The 12,294-nt window shown below is 50.6% G+C and overlaps 1 protein-coding gene across 3 annotated transcripts in view; it reads right to left on the bottom strand.

Moving 5' to 3' along the window:
* Positions 1 to 12,294, bottom strand: part of ALDH18A1 (aldehyde dehydrogenase 18 family member A1) — a 48,575-nt gene that overhangs the window by 1,871 nt on the left and 34,410 nt on the right. For all 3 annotated transcript variants that reach the window (XM_008270243.5, XM_002718544.6, XM_089314657.1), the window contains exons 12-17: positions 10,643 to 10,863; positions 8,484 to 8,621; positions 5,593 to 5,788; positions 5,381 to 5,502; positions 2,575 to 2,761; positions 1,208 to 1,303 (exon numbers count right to left, since the gene is read on the bottom strand). In XM_008270243.5, the coding sequence (XP_008268465.1) occupies positions 1,208 to 1,303; positions 2,575 to 2,761; positions 5,381 to 5,502; positions 5,593 to 5,788; positions 8,484 to 8,621; positions 10,643 to 10,863 (960 nt within the window). The remainder of the gene's footprint in view (positions 1 to 1,207; positions 1,304 to 2,574; positions 2,762 to 5,380; positions 5,503 to 5,592; positions 5,789 to 8,483; positions 8,622 to 10,642; positions 10,864 to 12,294) is intronic.

The raw sequence follows: 12,294 nt of genomic DNA, 5'->3' as shown, positions 1-12,294 counted from the left end.
GCTACCAGGTCCACATTCTGGCTCAAGAGCGAAGAAACAATGGGATTTTGGACACAATACCTAATCTAACCTCTCATGCTTCATTTTTTCCCCTCCAATCTGGAAAATGAGGACAATCATAGAATCCATATTATAGAACTAAGTGAGATGATGCATGTAATGCACTTAGCATGGCACCAAAAACCTAGTAAACACACATCTGTTGCTGTCATTAACGCATTTCCCAGAAATCTAACTCAGCTATGGTTTGGGCTTTGCTCCTCTTCCATCCTAGATTTGCACTTGCACAATGGCACCTCAGCACATGAAGTATGCTGTGGGGTAGATGTTCCGGCACAGCCGGCTGAGCTGCCGCTCAGACGCCTGCAGCCCATACTGAAGTCACTGTCTGAGTCCAGCTATTCCAGTTTTCATCCAGCTTCCTGCGAACGCATCCAGGGAGGCAGGAGATGATGGCTCAGGGGACCGGGTCCCTGCCACCCATGTGGGAGACCGTGCTGGAGTTCCCATGTGGACTAGCTTCTGGCTGCTCTGGGGATTTGTGGAGGGAAGAGTCTCTCTCTCTCCTTCCAGGTTCTTACACGTGGATATCAGGGGCCAAGCGCTACAGCTATCTTCTGCTGCTTTTCCCAGGCCATTAGCAGGGATCTGGGTTGGAAGAAGAGCAGCCAGGACTCGAACTGGCACCTGTATGGGATGTCAGCATTGAAGGCAGTGGCTTTACCCCCTACACCACAACGCCGGCTCCCATGCTGGTACTCAGGACTTCCTGTCCTCTCTCATGGAGAGTTCTGAACCTGAGGCCACCTGGCTGTGGCTCTGAAGGACTAAGTCTGCAGAAGCAGTGCTCTTGGGGACCTGGGCAAGTGTGCCTGTTACACCGTGTGTCTGCCCATACCGCAGTGGGAGCAACCCTGGCACCCGAGGTGCATGAGTCCTGGTCTGAAAGGCAGCTGTGTGACTTCAGCAAGTTACTTCCTTGTCTGCATCTCAGTCTCCTCCAAGGAAATGCATGCAAAACAACTGCCTCGTGAACACCCAAAGCACAGGACTTCAGCCGACTCATGGTAGGTAGCTCAGATGACCTCCACTTATCTTGACCAAGCATGTGAGGGTAAAAAGGAGGGTCTCCTCTACCTCACTATGCCCCCTGGACCACACAGGGGTTCACAAGGGAGTCCCTTCTCCCCTGACCAGCCGTTCTTACCTAGTCCAAAGCGGTAGCCATCGGAGAAACGGGTACTGGCGTTCCAGAACACACAGGCACTATCTACGTGCTGGAGGAAGAACTCTGCTGTTTTCTCTGCAGGGTGAAAGAGAAACTGGGTTAGGATGACCCCTGGAGAACACCCCTGCCTCCAGTCACTCAACGGTGACAGAGCTGGGCAAGGTCTGGACCCCTCTGGAGCCTCCCACAAGCTCCCCTCACAGATTAAGCACAAAGGTTGGTGAAAGATAGGAAGAGGACAAAGGCTAACTGGGTCCATCAGAAAGACTGGGCATGGGGCTCTCCCAGGCAGGGTGTGCCCCAGTGCTGGGGGAGCCACCTGCACTCCTGTTTTACAGGCTCTGGGGCCAGACTGCCCAGGCCCGAGCTGCAACTCCAACCCCACACCCACTAGCTGCGTGACGAGCTGCCTGAACCTCTGCACCTGCGTGAACAGGGCCTGATGACTTAAACCTGGCTCACAGGATTAAGACGAAATGAGCTAGCACCTGTGCAGCATGCGTCCTCGTGCACAGTGAGCGTTCAGTTCCCCCTGGCTGTTGTGATTCCCCAACAAATGGAGGCTAAATCCACCAAGTAGGGCATACTTCCCTCAGCACTGGGCCTCGGGGGCCTGACACTAAGGAGTGTCTCCCAGTACACTCTTTGGGGAGCAAACGAATAAATGTGCAGAACTGGTTCTGCCCTTAACCCCTGGGCCATGGTTTCCTCGGTGGTAAAACAGGTTTACTTCAACTGCTCAGTACGGTTCCTGCATGGCTGACAATGCCTGTGACACAGGCTAAGTCATCTTTTTTTTTTTTTTTTGACAGGCAGATTGGACAGTGAGAGAGAGCGAGACAGAGAGAAAGGTCTTCCTTTGCCGTTGGTTCACCCTCCAATGGCCACTGCGGCCGGTGCGCTGCGGCCGGCGCACCGCGCTGATCCGAAGGCAGGAGCCAGGTGGTTCTCCTGGTCTCCCATGGGGTGCAGGGCCCAAGTACTTGGGCCATCCTCCACTGCACTCCTGGGCCACAGCAGAGAGCTGGCCTGGAAGAGGGGCAACCGGGACAGAATCCGGCGCCCCGACCAGGACTAGAACCCGGTGTGCCGGTGCCACAAGGCGGAGGATTAGCCTAGTGAGCCGCGGCGCCGGCCGCTAAGTCATCTTGCAAGTGGAGCTGGTCACCCTGTCCTGCCGCCTCCTGTGACAACGTAGTGAGCTAACAGCCACTCGGCCAAGCAGCCGATGAAGGTGATGCTAGGCCTGAGTGTCAGTTTTCCTGCAGGCCTGGGGGCCTGGGAACCACCTGGAGATCAGAGCAGAGAGAGCAGACACCATATGCTAGAGGCACCTGCACACTGACCGTTTTCTGTGACGATGACATCCGTGTGGGAGCTGCCGTACTTGTGGATGTGGTCAATGGCTTCCTGGACGCTGTCTACCACTTCAATGCACAATTCCAGGTCCCCATACTCAGTTCGGAGTGACTTGACTTCCGAGGGGCTGAAGGTCAGATAGGATGCAAACTTGGGGCCTGCGTGAATTTTCACCTGAATGGAGGAAGTCCACATGAAAACAAGAGAAATGAACAAGCTCAGGGACCAGTGAGATGAGCCTGCACGACCCGGTACGAGCCTGCACAGTCTGGCATCAGCCTGAGAAACCACAGCCCAGGGAGGCTCATGTGGCCAGAAGGGAACCGGCCCCTGCCTCCCTGCCCTCCATGCTGCTCGTTTATGGGAAAGGAATCTGGCCACTCACCAGCCATGTGCCCTTGAGAAAGCTGGAGCAGGGATTGAAGTGGGAAGCCTTTGACTACATCAATGTGCCAGGCATTTTTTTTTAAGAGGAAGGCTATCCAGGGCTCCTCCCAGTTTCCTGACACCATGTCTGCTGTGTGGCTTTTTTTTTAAAGTTTTATTTATTTATTTGAAAAGCAGAGTTACCAAGATGCAGAGGCAGAGAGAAAGAGAGGTCTTCCATTCACTGGTTCACTCCCCAAATGGCCACAATGGCTGGAGTTGGGACGATCTGAAGCCAGTAGCCAGGCACTTCTTCCAGGTCTCCCATGTGGGTGCAGGGGCCCAAGCATTTGGGCCATCTTCTACTGCTTTCCCAGGCATATTAGCAGGGAGCTGGATTGGAAGTGGAGCAGCCAGGACTTGAACAGGTGCCCCTATGGGATGCTGGCATCTCAGGCAGCAGCTTTACCTGCTATGCCACAGCGCTGGCACCATGTGCCAGGCATTTTTTGGCCCAGACATAAGCCCTTGACTTCTGGTATTTTACTAACATGACCGCCTGACAATAAATGTTCCAACCCATGCAGGTTGACACAGGCACGGGACACATATGGAAAGAAGGAAGTGCCACGGATATGTTTTCACTCCCTGCGCCCCAGAGAAGTCTTAGGTCTGCTTCAGAGGTAAGCAGTGTGTGGTGAGGTTTTTGAGACCCTCAAACTGTGGTTACTACCTGTCTGGCCCCATTACTAAGTTCCCCTCAGCTCCCAACTCTCACAGAACCAATCCCGCTCCTCGAAGGAGCAAGGTTAGGATCCTGGGGCTGGCCCCTGAGAATCCCAGTCACAAGTCAGCTCCCACTCAGGCCTCGTTCACACGTTGGTTCTTTAAGGCCAAGTTCTTGCTTTGGCTCAAGTTACAATGAGTGGTGCCTATCTCACCCTCATTGCTGCAGCGGTTCTGTCCTGGTTTCCTAGTAGGTACTCCACTGCCTCCAGGACTGGGGTGCAACCATGTTCCTCAGGAACTGGAACCCCATCCCTGTGCAAGTCCCCCGCTGGGTCTTTTCACTGCCACACAAAGGAGCTACAGGAGGTACACATGGACTCATCGTGCTCTGAGGAACTGCACAGCAATCCTCATCTGGATGACTGAGGATACTGTAGGCTCATTCAATCAGGATGAGGGTTCAGTCCAGCTAAGGAGAGCTCTGCTCGTCTAGTCCAGTTCAGTGTGGAGAACACATACACAGGTAACTAAGCAAATAGGTCACAGATGTGCAGTCAGGCCCTGGACACAAATGTTCATGTCCTCCAACTCCTTACCCTTCCTTCCTTGCTTCCTGATTGATTGACTGATTTGAAAGGCAGAGTGAGACAGAGATTTTCCATCCACTGGTTCACTCCCCAAATGGCCACAATAGCCAGGGCTGGGTCAAGAACTCCACCCTGGTCTCCCAAGTGGGTGGCAGGGGCCCAAGCAGTTGGGCCATCTTCTGCTGCCTTCCTGGACACATTAGCAGGAAGCTGGATTGGAAGCAGAGCAGCTGGGAATTGTATCAGCGCTCCGATAAGGAATGCCAGTGTGCAAGCTTGAGCCACCATGCCACAAAGCCAGCCCCTCATTTTTATTTTTCAGCACGATTCTTCCAGGCTCTCACTGGGATCATGCCAGATGTACAAGCTGACTGGAGCCTTCCATGCTTAGGGTCAAAGCAACCAGGGCCAGCGGGTACCTGACCTACTGTTGTGCGAGTTTATACTGAAAGGGTGCCATGACACCAGATGCTGAAGCTTAAAATGCATCTGTGCAGAAAGTTGAACAGACTGTTCACTTTTGTCTCAGAACATCTATTTTCTTGCAGTCATGAATTTAGGATGGATGGGGCATAAATTTATATTTGAAACATAGCAATTGTGGGCTGTTTGCAACATTAATGACATGGTAAGAACACAATCCAAAGAAGATTCTATGCAAATTGACTCCCCAATATCACTGTATTAAGTACATGAATATTGGTAAATAAAGGTTTTTTATTGAGGGGGCGTGAATGCATATATATTTTGGGTTGAAAACATTTCTGCACAAATTATTCAAATAAAATCTAAAACAAATGTGTGTTTGGGAACATAAGCTTTCAACTTTGTGGCCTGAATAGAAGGTTGCAAGCAACAGTCCACTCAGCACGCTGCCACGTGCTCCGTGTTCCCTCTGAGGCCTGTGTGTGTGTACTCCACACTCCACTCCGTGAGAAAGCTCTGTGTACCATGTGCCGTCAGAGGGCAGGGGAAGTTATGCTTTCCTTACCTCTGGACTAGGCACAGCACCTGGTACACAGCAGATGCACAGAAACCTTGTTTCCTACGTTGTCTTAAAGGGAGCGGCAGCGGCTCCTGGTGTCCTCGCGCAGGGCTGGACGTGCCTTACCTGCTCCACTCTCAGCATATCAATGATCTGGTCAAACAGTGGAGTCCGCAGCAGGTCGCGGTGGATGAGCAGGGTCTCCAGGGCGTTGCAGGCAGCTGGGTATTCACACTTAGAGTCCCTCACTGAGAGAAGAAGAGCAGAGACTTACTTCTCCTGCAGGATCCCGGGCCACAGGGGCTTTAGGAATCCTTCACCCTCGCCAGACAGCTCACCCAGTCTGGTGACCTTATCCACACTGGCCTCTGCGTCCACATACATGTGGCAGATCCCTTCACTGTGCCCCATCACCGGAATGCCTTTGGCAGCCTTCTGGATGTCTCTGACCAGCTGGGAAGAGCCGCGTGGAATGATCAGGTCTATCATTTTGTCCAGGCGGCACAGGTCTTCCACTTCTTCTCTCGTGTTCACCTGCAGGCCGGGTGGGGGGAATGAAGAGGTGCAGATGGCATCTCTCTGCATACAAAGTAAGGCAGTCCCTCCCCCTCTGCAGGAAAATGGCTGCACAGCCCAATTAGGAAACTGGGCACGGTGAAGCTAACTCCAAAAACAAGATGAAGTGACTGGTCACGGGAATCAGGTCACCCAGCCAACGCTCACCAGGTACCACACACTTGGTGCCAGGCAGAGCACAGTACCCGCCTTCAAGGAGCTCAGAGAACAGGGGAGGCACGCTGGACATCCTCGTAGCCATAACACAGGGCAGATCATTTTACAAATCCAAGGAGCTATGCGATGCTATCTGAGGAAGGTGAGGGCACTACTGAGCACACACGGGGATCACGGAAGGCAGGTGTCCGTGGGGTTCAGAAGCGTAAGGAAATGCTGCTTGTGACTGGCGGGCCCCAGTCCATGACTTCCGCTGGCAGCCACTGCCCTGGGATACAACTGAACTGACCAAAGGGCTTGTTAGTGGGACACTGAAATTAGGAGTAGTTTGTTCTCTTGACTTTTTTTTTTTGCACTTGGGCCATCTTCTACTGCTTTCCCAGGCCATCAAGATTGGAGGTGGAGCAGCTGGGACTGGAACCAGTGCCATATGGGATGCTGGTGCTGCAGGCAGAGGCTTAACCTACTACGCCATAGCGCCGGCCCCTTGTCTTGATATTTACTTGTCCTCCTTATGATTTTGTTATTTTTTTAAGATTTATTTACCTATTTGAAAGGTAGAATTACAGAAGCAAAGGCGGGGGGGGGGGGGAGGGAGGCCTCAGATGTCCCCAGATGGCCACAATGGCCAGAGCTGGAGGGAGGGAGGCCTCAGATGTCCCCAGATGGCCACAATGGCCAGAGCTGCACCAATCTGAAGCCAGGAGCCAGGAGCTTCTTCCGGGTCTCCCACGTGGGTGCAGGGGCCCAAGGATTTAGGCCATCCTCTACTGCTTTCCCAGGCCATAGCAGGGAGCTGGATCGGAAGTGGAGCAGCCAGATCTCAAATCAGCACCTATATGGGGATGCTGGCACTGCACGTGGTAGCTTTATATGTTACATAACAGCGCTGGCCCCTACTTATTTTTATAATAGAAATGTCCATGTCCCAGAATGTTTGTGGCAACCACATTCCACACAGCCCCAAACCGGAAACAAGCGGAATGTTCCTTGGTGGAAGGATGAACTGCAGTAGCTGCTATGTCAGTGTAACGACACAAGGTGACACAAAGCAGACAGCGGCTGCTGGGTGCAACTGGTGGCCAAATGTCATGGAGATAATGGTGAACAAAAGACAAATAGCTAAAAGTGGTCCCATTTATATGAAGGTCAAGAACAGGCAAAAGTGACTGACAGTGACAGAAGTTACGAAGCTATTTCCCTTGTGGTGGGGTGAGACATACTGATGGAAAAGGGCACAAGTGAGCCTTCTGGGATATTGAGAATATTCTGCATCCTAATAGGGCTGGTGTATAAATGTGTGTGTACATGGGCAAAGCCACAGAGCTGTGCACACAGGATCTGTACACACCCTGTGTGCTGTACATCAGTGGGAAGAAAGAGAGGATGGCTGTCAAAGCTACAATATGGTAGAGCTGAGATTTGAATTCCTAAGTCTGTGCTCACTACACTGCCTTAAGAAAAACCCAGAGGCTGGTGCTGTGGCATAGCAGGTAAAGCCACTGCCTGTAGCACTGGCATTCCATATTGGTGCTGGTTCGAGTCCCAGCTGCTCCACTTCTGATCCAGCTCTCTGTTATGACCTGGGATAGCAATGGAAGATGGCCCAAGTGCTTGGGTCCCTGCACCTGCGTGGGAGATCCAGAAGAAGCTCCTAACTCCCAGGCCTGGGTCTGCCCAGCTCCAGCTGCTATGGCCATTTGGGGAGTGAACCAGTAGACTGAAGATCTTTCTGTCTCTTCCTCAGTCTGTAAATCTACTTCTCCAATAAATAAGTAAAATATTAAAAATAAAAAAAACCCCAGGTTTTCATCTTTGAGCACATAATGCAGCAGGTTTGCAAACATTCTGCCAGGAGCCAATGGATTCTGGAATGCTGGAACAAGTGGGCCTCAAGGTAAGGGTCTGGACTGTCTTAGGTGCATATCTCAACACACTATTTGACTAAATGAATTATTTTACCTTTATTTTTTTTCTGATACAGAAAATGAGATAATAAGTGAAAGAGACCTTGGACATAGAAGTTACTCAATAAACCATAGCTGTTCCTGTCAAACTTCATTTCATGGCTGAGAATGAGACAATGGACAGAACAGTGACAATAGAGAGAATAGCACGGTCTCATACTTAACACCCTGAATGACGGTTTAGGACAAATGTTCAGAAAGCTCATTTCACCCTAGTCATGCTTAATCGTTCTGCCCTTGAGAAGAACCCAGGCCTCACACTGTAGCTCTGCTTCTGCTGCTGCCCTGTGACCCAAAGCAGGCAGGTCTCCCTGATGCTCTTGAGAGCTGGCAGTGCCAGGGCATGGCCTGGACACCCACCTGGCTCTGCAGAATGGCTGAACATCTGCAGCACAAAGGATCTGCCACCACTCCGGTCGTGCCTTCCTGCTGACGCAGTGTGGCCACAGGGGGCCTAAGCTTTGCTTCCAACTCCTCAAGACCTGACCTGGCCCATCTGGGCCTGACCTGGCTCATCCTCAGGAACCTACCAGCTGGACGGCCTCCTTGACTCCATGGATGGAAAGGGCTTCCTGGGTGAGGAGGTGAAGAATCCGGTTGCTGTGTGAGGCTTCCTTCCCTCCTTTGAGTAACAAGCCATTACCACTTGCAATAGCCAAGGCTGCCACCTGCAGATCAAATGAGACAGCAGTGGATCAAAGGGAGAAAACAATAGTGACAGTCATGTTAGCATTTATACAGTCCTTGCTTTTCATCTTCAAACGCCTGGATGAATTAAGACCCATTTCATCCTCTACTCTGTGGATGAAGGCACTGAAGCTGAGAGAGGCTGGGAACTCCCCAAGGTCACACACTTTCGGGGTGGCCTGATTCCAGAACAGAACCACCGGGATCTTAGGAAATAAACATGTTTCATTTTTTTCTTTCTTCATTTGTTTTTACTATAGCATGTCTGCTAATTTACAGCAAGCAGAAAATAAGATGGGTCATATTTTATAAATAACCCAGGAGCCAGAGACTCCACTGAGTAGCTGGGACTTAAACTGGCACTCTAAAATGGGACACTTGGGTGTCCCAAGCCATCGCTTCACTTGCTACACCACAATGCCCACCCTATGAGGCTTAGTTTTCCGAATGCTCTTAGGATGAAAGAGTATCTTCCTGCTTTTGTGCCACAGGGAAAGAAATTCTACTAAAAAGCTTTGCTGCTGACCATGTTAATCTCCAGGTTAGGGGTTCTCAGACCTTTTTTTGTTTTTTTTTGTTGCTCACGGACCCCTTAGAAAAAAATCAAGTAAACTTTCTCTAGACAAATGAACAAGTGCACAGAATTCTGCATACAAGTGTTAGGATTCATGGGTTCTGAGAAACCATCCCGGATTAAGAATCAGGCGAGGAGCTTCAGCTGTAGCTAGCTGAAGAGCAGACCTTCTCCCTGAGAGGCATTGCAGCCGACATGGCAGAGTATAACAGAGAAAACTTCATGGGCATGGCCCACAGAGACTCGGGACCCACTTCTCCTAGCAGAGGGGAGTTCTACAGTCACCCCAGGGGCTTCTAGCTAGACAGGTATGTGCCCAGAAAGGGTGGTGTGCCAGCATCGGCCAGGTAAACACAGAACCCCATGGGAGGGAATCCCTTGGTGAAAAGCTGCTTTTAGGTTATGGCAGGCAGTACACTCCCCAGAGTATTCCAGACTCCCATAGTTACCCATGCCTTATGCAAAGAGGAGTCAGTGTTTTCTTTCAAAGTAGAATTTCTGGAGGTAAGCATTTAGCCTCGACATCAGATGCCTGCATCTTATACCACAGTCCTGGGTTTGATACCTGGCTCTGGCTCCTTACTCCAACTTCCTGCTAAAGTTGACCCTGGGGGCAGCAGGTGATGGTTCAAGTGACTGGGTTCCTACTATCCACATGGGAGATGTGGATTGACTTTCCAGCTCCTGGTTTTGGTCCTACCCAACCCCAACTATTATGAGTATTTGAGGGGGTAAACTAGGGGTCAGGAGCTCTCCCTCCTCTCTCTGTGCCTTTCAAATAAACAAATACTATAAACACACACACACACACACACAATGTATAATCCCTTTTAGACTTTGGGGCTAGTGAAGAGCTGATACCTTCCTGGACAGTCCCTGGGGAAATGGTCCCAGATTCTGGGAGAGTTTAGGGCAACCAAGTGAGACCACCTGCTAATGTCACCTCCCAGCCTGGTTTCTCAACATGAGCCCGGGACATGAGCCCGGGACATGCTGCCCTCCTTAACAAGGGCTGCAGCATGGTTTCCACTGACTGCTGAAAGCTCTTTTTCCTTACAGACCTGTGTGCAGGAAGCCACCAGGGACACTGACAACAAAGGGGTCTTTCAGACATGGGCAAAGCCAGCTAATAGAGGAATGGCTCTGCACTAGCCAGCAGGGGCTGGAGGTCAGACAGCAAAGTGCACCATGAGCTCAGGTATGTGGAAATCTGCACTGCGGCACGGCAGGTAGATCTGGGCTGCTGTCCCAGCCCCACCCTGACAAGCATGACAGGAACATTGACTTCTGTAAGGTTCAGTTTCTTCAATGAATATCTGAAGACCTACTTTAGATTCCTGGAAGAATCAAGAACACAAATTACCTCCTCTTTCTCCCTCCCTCCCTGGCTCTAGTCCCCACTGACGGCAGGCCCTTTGTCATACACACCTGGGGCAGACAGTCGGGGCGAGATTCGAAGATCACCAGGAGAACTCCAATGGGGACAGTCACTTGCTCTAGCTCCAGGTTTTTGGCAACTCGGGTCCGGCGCAAAACGCGGCCCACACTGTCCTGGGAGGAGGCTGCGATCTGCCGCAGCCCGATGGCCAGGCTGTTGAGCTTTGATGTGGAGAGGCTTAGCCGCTTCAGCAGTGGGGCTGCGAGTCTCCCTGGGAGGGTTGAAAACATGGTAAAGCAGCAGACCTGGGGGTGGCTATCTCTTGATGTTTTACTAATTAGGACACTGCATTAGAGAGAGACGCAGACCTGAGGGGCCTCAGTGAGACACTGTCAGGCTATTTCTAGAGCTTTCCTTGGGGCGGTATGGCAGGGTACACCACCACAGCAAGGTATGTCCACTGTGCTGTCTGTGCCAGCTCAGGGCCACAAGCTGACCATTTGCATGAGGGAGCCTGCTTGTGCCGAGGATCCCTACTGCAGCATTTTATTACAGCGAGAAGCTAGATGCTACCTACAAACAGAGACACGAGGGTCCTCTGCTGTTACTACAAATCACATATAGTGTCTACATTTAATGATATGGAAAGCTATCTAGGATAGATTTTGTGAAAAAGCAAACCATAAGACACAATGTAGGACATCCTAGTTATTGAATGCCCACAGATACGTGTGCATAGGAAGATGCCTGGCATCAAAATAACATGGCGGGGGGGAAGGAGGCAGCACTGTGGTGTAGTGGGTAAAGCCGTCAGTTGCAGTGCTGGCATCCCATATGGGCGCCAGTTCGAGTACCGGCTGTTCCACTTCTGATCCAGCTCTCTGCTATGGCCTGGGAAAGCAGTGGAGGATGGCCCAGGTCCTTAGGCCCCTGCACCCACCCATCTGGGAGACCTGGAGGAAGCTCCTGGCTCCTGGCTTTGGATCAGCACAGCTCCGGCCATTGTGGCCAAATGGGGAGTGAACCAGCAGATGGAAGACTTCTCTCTCTTTCTCTGCCTCTCTTTCTCTCTGTGTAACTCTTTCAAATAAATAAATAAATAAATCTTAAAAAACAAACAAACAAACAAACAGGGCCTCTGTGTATTTCTGTATTATTTTAACTTCTTATAATGGCTGAATTATTTTTATACTCATAAGCAATAAAAGATGTCTTCTGAAAAAATGTTAAACAGAAGTATGGTAAGTTCATGTACTGGATTTTCTTTAAATATCAGAACACCCAGTATGATATTCTCAAATAAATGACATATTATGTTTATACATTCCAATACAGTCATACAAATGCATGCATATATACCCAGGAAAACCATTTGGAATCACATATCATAAATTATTATGGTGGTAATATTGAGATTATAAAAATTTTTCCCTTTAATAGTCATATTTAGCAATATAAAATAATAAAAATATACCTACTTTGGAGGGGAGAAACTGATATTACATAAAGAAAAACAAAATCAGGGGCAGAGCTGTGGTGCAGTAGTAAGCTAACGCCCTGGCCTGAAGCGCCAGCATCCCATATGGGCGCCAATTCAAGACCCGGCTGCTCCACTTCTGACCCAGATCTCTGCTATGGCCTGGGAAAGCAGTACAATATGGCCCAAGTCCTTGGGCCCCTGCACCCATGTGGGAGACCCAGA

The sequence above is a fragment of the Oryctolagus cuniculus genome, chromosome 15 (assembly GCF_051225735.1).
Source record: "Oryctolagus cuniculus isolate XC-2025 breed Fujian yellow rabbit chromosome 15, ASM5122573v1, whole genome shotgun sequence".
NCBI lineage: Eukaryota > Metazoa > Chordata > Mammalia > Lagomorpha > Leporidae > Oryctolagus > Oryctolagus cuniculus.
Note: the sequence above shows the minus strand (reverse complement) of the source record. Positions and strands in the feature narration are given on the sequence as shown.